The 15,664-nt window shown below is 41.5% G+C and overlaps 1 protein-coding gene across 4 annotated transcripts in view; it reads right to left on the bottom strand.

The window, feature by feature from the left end:
- Positions 1 to 15,664, bottom strand: part of LOC142659482 (uncharacterized) — a 143,102-nt gene that overhangs the window by 84,588 nt on the left and 42,850 nt on the right. For 3 of the 4 annotated variants that reach the window (XM_075835675.1, XM_075835658.1, XM_075835666.1), the window contains exons 5-9: positions 11,174 to 12,184; positions 7,366 to 7,452; positions 6,080 to 6,190; positions 4,949 to 5,000; positions 1,778 to 1,946 (exon numbers count right to left, since the gene is read on the bottom strand). In XM_075835675.1, coding sequence (XP_075691790.1) covers positions 1,778 to 1,946; positions 4,949 to 5,000; positions 6,080 to 6,190; positions 7,366 to 7,452; positions 11,174 to 12,184 — 1,430 coding nt within the window. The remainder of the gene's footprint in view (positions 1 to 1,777; positions 1,947 to 4,948; positions 5,001 to 6,079; positions 6,191 to 7,365; positions 7,453 to 11,173; positions 12,185 to 15,664) is intronic. The other variant, XM_075835684.1, reaches the window with a different exon arrangement.

The following is a 15,664-nucleotide window of genomic DNA, read 5'->3' as shown; positions in this document are numbered from 1 at the left end:
GTTGACTGGGTGACACAAGTAAGGCTATCTTCACATCTGTGTTGTAGGCTACGTCGCAGATTCTGTCAGCTTTTATAGGAAAAATAGTGCTGCATGCAGTGCTATGTTTCCTGTAAAAACGGAAGAAACCTGGGTGAATCTTAACAGACCCCATTGTAAGTCAAAGGGGTCAATTGGATGCCTGTGGTATCAGTAATGCAGGTGTAAACAGAGCCTAATTCCAGGAGAAGCACTGGATTTTTATCTTCGGAGCTGTGCCAGGTCCCATCTAGTATAAAAGACCTACAGTTAGGTCCAGAATTATTTGGACAGTGACACAATCTTCATGATTTGGGCTCTGCATGCCACCACATTGGATTTGAAATGAAACAACTGAGATGCAATTGAAGTGTAGACGTTCAGGTTTAATTCAAGGGGATGAACACAAATATCCTGTGGAATGTTTAGGAGTTAGAACCATTTTTCTACACATCCTCCTCATTTCACGGGCTCAAAAGTGATTGGACAAATTAACATTACCATAAATTAAATGTTTTTTTTAATACTTTGTAGAGAATCCTTTGCAGGCAGTGACTGCCTGAAGTCTGGAACCCATGGACATCACCAAACGCTGGGTTTCCTCCTTTGTGATGCTTTGCCAGGCCTTTACTGCGGCTGTCTTCAGTTGTTGCTTGTTTGTGGGTCTTTCTGCCTTAAGTTTTGTCTTAATCAAGTGAAATGCAGCTCGATGGGGTTGAGATCTGGTGATTGACTTGGCCATTGCAGAATATTCCACTTCTTGCCTTAAAAACTCCTGGGTTGCTTTTGCAGTATGTTTTGGGTCATTGTCCATCTGTACTGTGAACTACGTCCAATCAACCTTGCTGCATTTGGATGAATCTGAGAATAAAGTATATCCCTGAACACTTCAGAATTCATCCGGCTGCTTCGGTCTTCAGTCACATCATCAATAAACACTAGTGACCCAGTGCCTTTGGCAGCAATGCATGCCCTTGCCATCACACTGCCTCCACCATGTTTTACAGTGGATGTAGTGTGCTTGGCATCATGAGCCGCTCCAAGCCTTCTCCATACTTTCTTCCTACCATCATTCTTGTACAGGTAAATCTTAGTTTCATCTGTCCAAAGAATGCTGTTCCAGAACTGGGCGGCTTCTTTAGATGTTTGGCAATGTCTAATCTGGCCTTTCTATTTTTGAGGTTGATTAATGGTTTGCACCTTGTGGTGAACCCTCTGTATTTGCTCTCTTTATCGTAGACTTAGATACTGATACACCTACTTCCAGGAGAGTGTTCTTCACTTGAGTAGATGTTGTGAAGGGGTTTTTCTTCACCATGGAAAGGATTCTGCGATCATCCACCACTGTTGTCTTCCGTGGACGTCTAGGCCTTTTGGAGTTCACGAGATCACCAGTGCGCTCTGTTTTTTTCAAGAATGTACCAAACTGTTGATTTGGCCACTGCTAACATTTGTGCTATCTCTCTGATGGATTTCTTCATTTTTTTCAGCCTAACAATGGTCTGTTTCACTTGCATTGAGAGCTCCTTTGACCTCATGTTGTGGGTTCACAGCAACAGCTTCCAAGTGCAAATGCCACGCCTGGAATCAACTCCAGACCTTTTACCTGCTTAATTGATAATGGATTAAGGAGGGAATAGCCCATGCAGCCCATTAAATAGCTTTTGAGATGATTGTCCAATTACCTTTGGTCAGTATGGATTATAATAATGAGCAAAACAGCCCAATGCACCAATATAACCTAACTGCGTTGACCTACCAAAAAGTCACCGGAAATGCCCTTTGCACTGCTGTCTCTGGAGGACTCCACTGATTTAAGAGGACTGGAGATCCAACGTCTGGAACTTTCATCCTTCAGTTTGCTGTTTGCAAATGGTCTCTCAAAGTCTTCTTCATCATCTGTGGATACTTTGCTAATGTCTGGGTATCTGAAAGAGAATATATTTGGATTAGTGTATAGAACACAGGTACATTTACACAAGCAGAAATTGGTATTAGTGATCTACGATACGATCTCTGTAAGTGATCGAATAGCGATTCCAGTATTTACACACAACGTTATTGTCTCAATAATAGTTAAAAGTTTATTGTTTGGTTGCCAACTTAATAATGTCACAAAGGTTCTATCAATAAAATGATTCATATTTATATAGCACGATGTTAGAACGACCAACAGTTATTTTTATGTTCGCAGGCTATGTATCTATTTCTTCGTTTCCCTGAGCTAGTGAGTGGAACCTAACTGCTATTATGTCTGCATTACACTACTGTCTCTTTGTAGCACACCCTCAGAAACAGCAGCAACATGGATGACATCATGCAGCAGTAATGAGCAGTGTAGTTGTAAATCCAGCACAGTGAGATATAACACTGACTAGAAGCTGCAGCAGTGTCTGTGTGTATTTCTCTGCCTCTCTCACTCTGCTCCTGCTCCCTCCACCCCCTCCCCATAGATTTCTATGGGTTGCATGTAACCTGATCCTTCTGTGTACTGATAGTGCATCTCGTCTGGGGTAGCAGGGTTGCAAACGTCCGTAAATTTTTGGACAATGGGTGTTTTTTTCTGCCGTCCGTAGTGTCGGAAACTTTGCACTGCACATGCCCCAAAATGTACATGCACAGTGCAAAGGAATAGTAGACCGTGGCCAGGCATATTTTCACATTCCGCTTAACTTCTGCGGAATGTGAAAATAGGCAGGCCGCTGCCAAGACGGTGCCGGGAGTGGACCAATCCAGTCACCTGACCTCACGTCAGCGACATGAGGTCAGGTAACTCAGGTCAGGTGACTGGACTGGTCCACTCCCGGGCCGTCACCGACCCCAGTCAGAAGTGGACCTATCACCTCCGCCGCATGATCATCCCGGCTCCTCCTAACGGTGAGTCACGTCAGGCAGAGCAGAGAGTGGTACCGCTCTCCGCTCTGTTTGCACTGTGGCACTAAGTACTGGGGGGCCGGTGTGGCGCTAATTTCAAGGGGGGGGGGGCTGTGTGGCGCTAATTACAAGTGGGGGGCTGTGTGGTGCTATTTACAAGGGGGCTTTGTGGCACTATTTACAAGGGAGGCTGTGTGGCGCTGTCTACAAAGGGGGGCTGTGTGGTGCTATCTACAAGGGGTTGCTGTGTATGGCACTATCTACGGCGGGCACAGTTACTGTTGGGGCACTTTTATTGTGTTTGGCACTGAGGGACCATAATTACCACCTGGGGCACTGTTCATTACGAGTTTGTTTAGGGGATGGGGTATAGGTGTAACATCTGTGGTCGCTGACCACGAACTCCTTCCATCCAGTCGACGCCCTTCTCTCCAGAGATGTCTGCACATACGGCCGTCCTCTTCTACAGTGACACGCAGGTGAGAGATTGAGCCGATTGCTCCCAGAGCACCCTGGGCTATAAGAAGGGCCCAGCCCCTTCCTCCCATGCCTGAGCGTTGTTGTCATACCCAAAGTTTGTCTATGCAAATGGTCTTCTAGTGTCTTCCAGTTCCCAGTGTTTCCTGTACCTGTATCCTGTGCTATCTTGGTCAAGTGCCGTGCTCAGCTGTAGTCGTGCTGTGCTGCATACCACGCCTGCCCTGCTACACCATGTCTGATGTCTGCCTGCTGCCTAGTCCTACCTAAGCCTGCCTTGCTACTGTCCGAGCTGCCACAGGTACCCTATGCGAACTATAGACTGTTACCTGCGCCCTGTTGGCCAGCTGCTATACCGCCAAGGCGGTACGGCCCAGTGGGTCTACGAACGCAACGTGACAATAGGTGGGGAGAATGCTGGAAAAGTGAGAAACCAACATGTCTGTGTGTCAAATTCTGCAGAGACGTGTCGTGGCTGGAATAAGTCGTCACAGTGGTCTGGGCCGGATTGAGAAAAAAAGGGAAAGTGAAGGACTAATTAGAGAAAACATCACCTAAGTTAGAAGGGGAAAGCTACAAGCGGAGCTGTGATCGGTGAGTTACTCCTAGAACACTGCGCAGTGCAGAGGCAATGATTTTGTAATGTGTCTGTAAAAATTTTGGTCTGTCCGTGATTTTTAGCTCAGTTGTTCAGAGATTTCTGAAGTGGGGGTTGGCAACCCTGTGGAGGAGAAAGGAGACGGATTTAGCAGTAAATTCTAATTGAGTGAGCATTTAAGTTAGGGGGCCTGATAAGTGAAGAAAGTTTCTTATATTAACTTCTACTACTGATTTATGCAAAATTTGTTGAAACGACAGTGCCTGTTTAAGTTAAAAGTTAATTTTCATATAACCGTTAGATTTGTATTTGCCTCTTTGTTTCTTTAGTATTTCTGCAGTAAGTGACATTGCTAAATGCAGCTCAGCATCACCACATTCAGATAGCGAAAACTAAATGCACAACTTGAAAATGGAAATGTAGCAAATTTCAGACATTAATATAAAAAATATAGGAAGACCAGTGTTTGAAATGGAACATGTTATGTAGGGGGCCCTGTCAGATTTTGCATTGGGGTCCAGGCTCCATGTAAAGTTTAGTTTTCCTTGCAGAAATTCATTCACTACTAACATACAGTATTTTTTGTGGCGTTTATTTTCTACAATGGTTTTAATGCTGTAAAAGAGGTCCTATACATAAATTTATCTTTAGAAAAATCTGATTGATTCTGTAGCCCAAGATAGAGAATGATGTGGCTTGACTGCTGCAAGCTGCTTTTTCCCTTTTCTGCTGTCATTACAATGTCAATTTAGCTCCAATCTGATCAACTGAAAACGTTTTGACAGTATGGTTGCTAGGAATACGCTTCATAACTACTACAGGATGTCTGGTAGTACATCCCTAGCAACCAGACTCTTTCTGATTTTTTAACAAGGGAGGGGGCAAGGATTTTTTGGTGGGCTTAAATTAAACGAAATATTTTTGTAGGAGTAAATTTAGATAGATAATAGGTAAGAATTCAGTGGAAATTATGGAACCTACCGTCCACAGTTACTCCTACTGCGTGTAAATCTTCTGGTTTTGTGACTGGAATCTGTTAGAGAAATAAGTATAGGATTTTTCCATATAGTTGTTTTGAAACAAAGGAAGAACGACAGTATCCGATATAAAGGATTGTGACACACACACAGGCGATTAATAGGCTATGTTCACACCTGTGCTGGTCATTCCGTAGTTCTGCTCCAAACCAGAAAGTAAAGCATTTTATCCTGATCCCTGACATGAAATGAATGCTGCTTCCGGACTATTGAACCTAAACCATTGGCATGGTATCATTTGAAAGCTAAGACGCTGGGCTTTAATATGATGTCAAGATCTAAGCTCTAGATATTCTAGTTGCAGCAAGCGTTGAAAGTCATAATGTATATACATCCTTGGCAGTGAAATGATTAAAGGGGTTGCCTCTATTAGGGTACATAAACAACATAAAAGAGTCCAAGTTTTTAAGCATAAAAAAATCATCAACATAAAAGATGTAAAAAATATATAAAATATTAAATAGCAAGAAACAAAAAAGTGTAAAAAAATTATTAAAGGAATAAAATTGTAACACCCCTCAACGACCACCAAACACACTTACATTGCTTCCCTAGATTGCACCAATAAGCAGATGCCATCCATCCCATAAGAATAGAAAAAATGTGGGCAAAGATTTCTATAAAATTCTCCTTTTAAAGTACATCATTCAAGAAAGTAAAATTAGCTGATTTAGGCTGAGTTCACACTGAGTTTTTTGCAGGAGGAAAATTCTGCCTCAAAATTCAGTATGGAATTTTGAGGCTGATTTTGATCTGCCTGCACGTGGTTTGCCGCATTTTTCCGCTGCGTTTTTCGCTCGCGCCCATTGAGTGCCACAGGCAAAAACTCCGCGAAATACGCTTTCTCTGCCTCCCATTGATGTCAATGGGAGGTCAGAGGCGTAAAGATAGGGCATGACGCTTCTTTTTACCGCACGCAGTAAAAAAATGCGTCCGCCTCCCATTGAAATCAATGGGAGGCATTTTCAGCCGTTTTTTGGCGCGGTTTCCAACGTGGTTTCCGCGTCAAAAAACGTGTCAAAAAAACCCTGTGTGAACAGGGCCTTATACAGTAAAACAGTTTATAGCTTTTTACCTCCTTTGCTGTTGCTCAGAGCTTTACGAATGTGATCCCGGACTCTTTCTGTTGTCACAGAGTCCAAATCACTGTCAACAGTCACGGCATCAAAACTCTTCAAAGGAACACCTTTAGAGAAGCAAAATAACATGCAATTCAGTTGCCTCAAAAAAGGTATCCATTACTATATCATAGACTTGTTGACTAATGTGCTAGTCTTTGGAGGTGGGCTGTCAGAAGAACGTTCAGACAGTTATTTCTCCTGACTCCATCATAAACATGCATGCTTGGGAAAGTGGGGTGGCTCCCACATTAGATTGTTGGCCAATCCCGCCGAAATTTGTGGGTTTGATCAAGTTTTGTCTAATGTGTATGGGCATATTCAAGGGGTTTTCCCATCTTGGACATTTATGGCATATCCACAGGATAAGCCATGAATTTCCGATAGATGCGGGTCCCACTTATCTCTAGAACGGGGCCCACTGACCCCCGTCCTAGCTTGTCCGTCTCCTGCTGCTCCCCGGCCACTGTCTGACAAGGTGGTTGGGGTCAGAGGGCCCCGTTCTAGAGATAGGTGCGGTTCCCAAATGTGGAACCCGCATCTATCGTACATTTATGGCATATCCTGCGGATATACCATAAATGTCCAAGATGGGAAAACCACTTTAAGACAATAGGCAGGCAGCAACAAGGAACATACTGTCTTATACCTGGCTAAGCTTATCAATCTAGCTTGGAATCAGTTCGGATCAAAGAAATCTCAATATATACAATACAATTTACAGGATGACCTCTTTATTCAGCTATGTCCTGGTAACGCTTAGGCCACTGACTGCATTTCAGTAATTGTTGTGAGTTATAATATCTACAAGTGCTAATACCTAAAACCGATTGGCGTCAAGATAACTTTTTCTCAGAGCTTTGTAACAGTCTATGAGCAAGTCATCTTAAAACATTTTTCCAAGGGTTCAGTTAACAGATTATTGTCACTATGGGACACAATATGGGGATATAAAGCTGTAGAATTGGAACACTGTAGTTCCATGTATGATCAGAGATAATGCTGGTCATAGACATTAGATAAACGTCAGTGAATCTGAAGACAATCTGATGTCTATGGACTCAGCTCAACAGTCCCCCATCATCTCCTGTCAGCAGAAGCAAGGATCGAAAAGGCTGGATTTTTATCTGTTCAATTTTTGGTAGCTGACAGACACCTCTCCCTCATTAGAAATAACATGCCTGTTCGTCTTTACTTTAGTTGAACAGAACGGAAAAATACGATGATATAACTCGTGACATACCAGCCACATGTTTGTATATTGAAGAACTTTTATCTTCTGTCAATGAGGAGTCTACTGGGATCTGATCTTCTACTTGATCATTTTGTCCTGTGAAAATATAATCGTTCACATAGAAATGTTATCCACAAATACAGCGTTGCATCCTAAATCAGAGGATTAATAATGAAAAAAATCTGTTTAAACTGTTTGAAATAACATACACAATATAAACATCCTGACAATATACATACAATCATATAAATTGTAACTGCATAATGAACGACAAATTAAAGTTGCATTAGACTGGTTTTAACCTGTTAATCCATGGGTTAGATTTTGTTGTTAAAGCGACCCTCTGGTCCCGGGACAACATTTTAAATATGATGGGGTATATGGAGCAATATTACCTATATTACCTGGTGCCCTCCAGTTGTGCCCCTCTGCCGTGGTTCTGCCATTATAGGGGACGCTTTGTTATGTCCAAAAATGGCTGCAGCGCTTCTTAGTCTGAGACACTCGAAATTGTTCTCAGATTGGCCAGAGCTGCTCACGTAAGCAGTCCTGTCCAATCCGTGCGAGCAAGTCTAAGAGTAAGTGTCATAGACTCAGTCTGAGGAGCGTTGTGGCCATTTTGAGACAACACAGAGGGGGCCCTTAAAACAGTGGATCCATGGCAGAGGGGGGCAGCTGGAGGGCACGGTAATATTATTCCATATACCCCATCACATTTATAATTTTGTGCTGACCTGGAGGGTCGCTTTAAGTGGACAAATACAGTTCGCTAGTGATAACTGCTTTAACTGTGATAACTTTTTTTTTTGTTAAGAGTTTTTGTTTTTTTACTAAAGAAACACTTTTTTAGAGCTTTTAGGGGTAAAACAAATTTTTCCCCTTTTCATTTCTTTCATTTTAAATATTATATTTTTGCCCTCTTTCGGGTATTTGGCTGACATCGACAACCAGCTGTATGACTATTGTCCAGTAAATTTAAAAAAATACCGTAAATGTTTGTAGGGGTTGTCTCACACAGACAGCCCCTGTCCATTTTCTCTATTAGGGCATATGGACATCATAGAATGGGGTCCTGTGCTCGGAACCCCCCCACACACACACACACACCTCTGTAAGCCAGAAGGGAGAGTCGAGGCTTCCTCCAGCAATAATAGTTGACCCCATAGGGTTAGAGAAGCCAGACCTGGCTTCGTTTTAAAGTTGGGTCTTCATGGGACAACCTATTTAAGCACTATATTCAGTTTTGTCTAAAAAAAAAATCCTGCCTAGTATTGTCATTAGAATCCTGCTACACAAGAACTTTATTATTTCATTTTATTTTTTTTACACTATACTTTTCCACTGTAACTGGCGTTGCACAGCAGCCACAGTTACATGGGAAATCATGGATGACGTCAGACGTCGAAGTAGGCGCACACTCCAGCACTGTAGGAACAGATGCTTTTGGGAATCTCTGCCACTGCAGAGAGATGACTTTCCACATTGCTCCAACTTAATCTGAGCCTCCACTTGAAGGGGCCACTTGGCCTTATCTCCCCTGAAGAATTTCGGCCACAAAGAAATGCATCTGAAAAAACTTGGAGAATTACATACACTTTATAAAAAAATATGAATATCGCCTGCAAAAATTGGCGTCTACATAACCGTACAGAGTATTATATTCTCTTTACAATAGGGAGTAATTCTTTGTTTTGAAAAATTTGCATTAGTGTGTTCTTGTTTGCACACGTTTTTTAAAAATCAATGAGTAAAAGTTATGTTTTATTAAACTCTAGTCCTACTCCAGTGATTTAATCAATATTCTAAGTAGAGTCCAAAAATTACAAATAACCTTTGGTGGAAGGCTTAATTTACAGGGGAAATCAGGCCTGTTACAATGACTATTTTCAGTGTTAGGGCTGTGCTGGGTCTAATTAGACCCAGCAGCGTCCTCCTACTACCGGCATCCCTGCGATCATGTGGCCAATCACATGACCAGCGGGACCATTAGAGGCAGCACCGCTGATGCTGCCTCTATTTAATACACAGTGCTCATTGAACTCAACATTCAGCTGCCCAATTGCTCGGGAAGTAAGATTAAACCCTCAAAGTATATATACAGTGGACGGTCCTGCACTGGTTAATATTTAAAGGGGTATTCCTCTACCGGATAACTGATGACCTATCCACTGGATAGGTCATCAGTATATGATAGGTGGGAGTCCGTCACCTGGACCCTGCACCGATCAGCTGCTCCTGCTGACTACGGGCACTGGACATCCATGCCGGAAGCAGATGGGTCCGGTGGATAGGTCATCAGTTGTCCGGTAGTGGTCAACACCTTTAATTATGTCTGACAAAAACACAAGATTCTTCCTTCCCATACCTATTTCTTAAACGGAAGGTGGGCTGAATGAACAGTTCTGGTAGTATACAGAATACTGGCAAAATATGAATACACAAGCACACATTAATAAATTATCATTCACCACTGAAGATCATAAGTGATGAATGAGTCCAAGATACATGCCAACTGTCAGCTGAAAAACTCACTGCTATCTAATGTGTATGGGCACCTAATAACTAAAAAATTCAGAACATATATGCAAACAAAAACATAAAACAGAGTATGATGACTTCTTTTAACTAACTGCAAACACTATAAATACACTACATAGATATCTATCTTACGTACAGAAATATGTACATAAATGTGTTAAATTCTAATGATGTTACAAAAAATAAGATTATCTGAATACAGGTGACAACGTCAAACTGAATATCACTGAGATTACATTGGTTTACGTGAGACTATTACAGTAAGAACCAGGTCCAATTTCACCATGGAAATGACAATAACTCCCCTTTAATATATGGCTATTACAATGGAACTTGTGTAGCAGTGAGGTTTAGGGCTCCATGTTGACATCTGCCAATGTTGAATTTTTAGTGATGTTTGCAAGGTCTTGTGCAGCTTTCTTTCCCATAGGGAAAAGGCACCATGGACCCCTAGCGTAACAAGTAATTTTTAAACGCTGGTTATATGTACTGAAATTATCATTATTCAAGCAACTATATTTATAATGCAATTGTAGAGTGCCACTGATCTCTATTACATTCACATGCAGAGTAATAACAACATTTTGTGTCCCTGAAATGCTTGCCATGATGATGAAATGTGCCAAGTCGGAGCATCCTGGTATGCTGATTTTCATACCACTGTGACCGATTACCTATTATGATCATTTTGAGACAATTCACTCCATCATCATAATGTCCCTGGGCTCACATGACCTCTTTGGCTTTTGCATTTTTCTTTATTCGTTTTTTGACACTTTTTCTAATAGTTTATTATATGGGTCCTGATTATAAACCACTCGCATTACAATTGATCTGTGTTTCGTGCATGATGGCTCTCTAAAAGTTGTTTGATTTCCTTTTGTGCCACTATTTTGTATTGGTTTTTCTCCTATCCCAGGAATATACAAGTGTACCCCATGTTAATATGTCATTATAGATGTCACATGATAATTATTTTTTTCATATATATATATCCCTGTCCATTTTGGGGGGGGGGGGGGTTACAGGGCCTTTTGCAATTAGATCCATCATAATTAGCATCTACAACTAAGAGTCCGTTACTATTTATTATAAATCACAATAGCAATAAAGGCATACAGTGGGTTATTGAGCTACTTGTGACTGATTTGTATGTAATACAGAAAAATTGTTTGCTTCCTATCTACAAATATAGTTTTGGGTCGATAAGATCAAACCTTTGTTTCTTTCAAAATCAGTATAAAATTAGTAGTATGATCCAATCTATCCCTTGACTTACTTAAAGTGACAGTACAGGTTGCTTGATCCATTTCTGTTCCATCGTATATTGATTTCTCACTAGGTAATGGAGTTCCTATAGTGGTATTTGCCCTGTCCATGTAGCTTGGCAGCACACTGGAGTCATACAGTTGATAGAATGCATTTGCACTCCTGGTATCTTCTTTTGTGGAAATTGGATGATCAGTCCTAGATCCTTCAGATCTATCCATCCAGCATGCATTCAATGTGTCCGCACTTCCTGTGTGAACAGTACTCATGAGATTTATCTTTTTACATTCAATTTGATCAAAATCTGCTGAACGCTTCTGCTCCTCATATGAATATGTATTAAACTCCCCGGCAGCCTGATAATTGTTGGTTGATTGTGGAAGTTCAGTTCTGCTCATGTTTTCTCTTACAGTGGAGTTCCCAGCATGTGGTGGGTGCTCTTCACCACCTCTTGATGACAACTGACTTACATGAGAACTTCTCTCCAAACTCTGTAGGCTTGAAAGTTGAGAATTATTTGCTTGGCTTAGTCTTGAAATCTGTCCACCTAAGGACTCCATGCTATCTTTCCTATCTCGGTTTCTGCCTAAAGCTTGATCTTCAGCACTTTTGGTAAGAGCAGCTTGCAAGTCATCCTCCAACTCCTCTTTGAACTGTTGAAGGATGTCTTCTCTCCTAGCTGTGTTTAAATGGTCTCCAGGGCTGTCCTCAGATGATGGAAGTAGTAGTGATACACTATCACAGTAATCCACCATACCATTTTTAGGAGCCTCTGAACTTGCTATTGGTTCGACCATTCGTTGTTTGAACTTTACAGCAAAATCTTCTGTGCACACACTCTCTGCAGAGTTGGTGTCACTATGGTATTCTTCTCCCACTATCTGTTCAGAGCCTAGTAGCTGGGATAGCCTCCATTTGTACTCATCTTTTTTACTGTCTGTATCTCTCCTTTGTTCTCTAGCATCAGAGGTAACGTCAGCTTTAGCTTTATAAGAACTGATTTCATGCAGTTGCTGTTTATCTGCACAAGAGACGGAGAGGGTATAAGATAACATATAGTTATTGTTGTTATAGGTCCTCCATGTACATTTTGGAAGGTCTCATGAATAAGGGCATCACTAAATAGGGGCATCACTAAACGAGGCACATGAAAAGCACGCATTAAATGTAATGTGCTTCTAACATTTTACATTTGCTTTAATGAGCTACATCAATAATCCAATATTGCGATCACATCAGAAATGCTCATTAAGGCTTTAGTGCTCTAGATGCAATTCTGAACTGCACAAAGCTTCCTTTATGAACAGCGTAACTAAGCGATTTGCGAGTTGATATAATGTGATTGTACTTTTCTGCATTTCCCAATTCTTTATCCTATTTTCAGATATTCTTTGTCTTATCTACATTACTAAATGCATAGTTAAAGACAAATTTCAATTCTTAAGGTGGCCATACACCTTAGATAGCTGTTGGCTGAACGATCATTCGGCCAACAGCTTTTCCTCCTGACCACACTATATACATGCGTGCTTGGCTCAGCCGAGCATGCATGTGTGCTCAATGGAAAGAAGGAAATAAAGGCCCTTCTACACTGGGCGATTATCGTGCAGACCAGCGTTCATATAACGCTCGATGCCGATAATTGCCCTGTTTAAACAGGGCAGCGATTAGCAGATGAACGAGCAAACGCTCGTTTATCTGCTGGTCGTATCGTTTTAAAAAACAAAAAGATTATCGTTGTCCGCAGCACATCTCCCTGTGTAAACAGGGACACGCGCTGCCGACATGATAATAATGGATGGGGACGAGCGATCTGAGTAACGATCGCTCGTCCCCATCTATAGCTCCATGTGACAGGAGCAAACGGGCGCCAATCAACGATGTCTCGTTGATCGGCGCTCACTGCACCGGTCTATTGTCGGCCGGTGTAAAAGGCCCTTAAGACGCTGCCAGAAACCTCTGGGGATGGCTTATCTACCATGAGAGCAAAGAATCAGCATATGCTGAAATCCAACATGCACGATCCTCATTTCTCCGACATCTGTTGTTTGGGGAAAATCGGGACACCCCCATACACATTAGATGGTCCTGTTAGAATCGGTTTGGTGGACATTAATCTTTCGGTTTGGTGGACGTTCAATGTGTACGGGCACCTTAAGTTTATTCCCCCATTAGAGAATCGCAGATGAAGAGGGGGCTGGCTTTCAAAATGTTTCCAGCATGTATGCAGCTTTCAAGACAGCTGTCTATAGGGCCTTTCACACCGGCCGACAATCACCGTTGATCGGCGCTCGCTTGCCCCTGTCACATGGAGCTATGGATGGGGACGAGCGATCGTTACTCAGATCGCTCGTCCCCATACATTATTATCATGTCGGCAGCGCGTCTCCCGGTTTACACAGGGAGATGTGCTGCTGACAACGATAATCTTTTATTTTAAAACGATACGACCAGCAGATGATGGAGCATTTGCGCGTTCATCTGCTGATTGCTGTCAGCGTTATATGAACGCTCGTCTGCACGATAATCGCCCAGTGTAAAAGGGCCTTAAATTGATCTCATTGTGCACAGTGAGCTTCCCTTTTAAGTTGATACCTGTGTGTATAGGCCCTAAGCAGTCAATGCAGAGCTGTAAAATACCTAAGATAAGCAGTCAGAGGTATTCAGTAGCCACTAACCCCTGCACATTCAGCAAAGCATATCAAATGTAGAAATGCAGAACTGAAAAAAAATCTGTCAGAATCGGTTTCCAGGTCAGATTCCTTTAACTTTGGGAACTTAACAAATACCCTAAGAGTGATAGGCCAGGAGGGAGTTGCTCAAAAGCGTGCCCGGTATGTTAATTGAGCATTCTGTTTAGCCAAACGGGACCACGTGACCTGCATCCATGGCATCTTACAAACTAAAGTGGCGTGTTTGCAGTCATGTGGTGCTACTTGGTGGATGCTCCATTAACAAGCATTGTGAAATCTTTAGCAGCTCAGGAAGGAAGGAGGGGGCTCAGTGGATGCCGGAGCGCCCACAGGCCTGTTTTTCTTAGGGCATCTGTTAGATGCTAAAGGGTATATCCTGGCGACTTCCATCTAATAGCTAGTATAAATGTGCACACTGCATTAGTTAAAATGTTACAAAATGACACTAGATGGCAGACGAGATTATATTCTGTCTGAAATTTAACAGGCACCATGGGATTTGTATAAGGGTAAAATATTAATTTACATAATAGCAAATTATTTACTTTCTTCATTACAAAAGATTACTTTTTATACTGCATCATATTATGTTTCAGAACACTAAAAAAAAACACCACTCAAATCTAACTGTAGTTCCAAGTAGCTGTATGGGTTAAAGGAGAACTCCAGCTAACCAACGCCAGTTCATTAAGATTCACAAAAGTTTAATGACCATCACAGACGCCAGATTCCAATATTACTGAAAATCTGTAAAAATATTTTGAATACACTGTCCATGCAAGAGGACTACTGAACCTTTCTCAACTAGAATCATTCATAAAGGAAGAGAGGGGGGAAGAGAAATAAAGCAAAAATTAACAAACACTAGTTTGAAGAATTAAGAATTGCGCGGTTGAGATTTGCCATAGGGAATGTTATTAAGTATTGTATAACAGAAAACCCAAACTTTTGAATTGATTCCCCTGTTCTTCTTAGAAATTCACCAAAAGCGATAAACCTGGTGAATGAATTCCCTAATGCATCCTAATGGGTGACGCATCAGCAAAATGCAGGGAGATCCATTTGTCCTGTCTGTGTGAGCCACAGCAACTCAATCATTGGGGCTGACTGAGAAATAATGGCAGCGCTGGGCCTTACAAAGGTCCCCAAGGCTCTCTACTAATAGTGTCTGTTAGGTATGCCTATGCATTTCTACATGCACTGGCAGTAATGTAATATCTTAAAGACATATGAAGTACCTTATATTTATAAAAATAAATAAATAGTTAAAAGTGCATTAGTACCTCATTCAGACGACAGGGATAATCGACCGGGTGACGGACGTTTTATTAACATCCGTCAAATGGCTGCATTAAAATCAATGCATGTCTATGGGGCAATTCACACTCCCATTTTCTTTTAACAGACTGTGTGAACGGCGTGGGAAAAAATAGGACATGTCCTACTTTGCCCTTTTTACTGGATCCTCAATAGTCTCAAGTCTATGAGGGATCCGTTAAAACGAGTCCCGTAAAGGTGCAAAACGGGAGTTTTTCATGGCTGATTTAACACCCAGTCGTGTAAGTAACCTAATGGGACCAAAAAAAGTTAACAAAAGAAAAAATTAAAGAAAAAAACGCCACATCGATAGAAATATCAAATAAATTAATTTTATTTAATCAAAGTCACAAAAAATATTAAACATAGGCTTATTATATATCACACACTCGTTTTGACCCGTTCAGTACATGGATCATAATATTTTTTTTTAACAGTGAACGCAACTGTATATTTACCCGAAAATGATGCCTGAACAAAAAATATGACCT

This window comes from Rhinoderma darwinii, chromosome 1, assembly GCF_050947455.1.
Source record: "Rhinoderma darwinii isolate aRhiDar2 chromosome 1, aRhiDar2.hap1, whole genome shotgun sequence".
Classification (NCBI taxonomy): Eukaryota; Metazoa; Chordata; class Amphibia; order Anura; family Rhinodermatidae; genus Rhinoderma; species Rhinoderma darwinii.
Note: the sequence above shows the minus strand (reverse complement) of the source record. Positions and strands in the feature narration are given on the sequence as shown.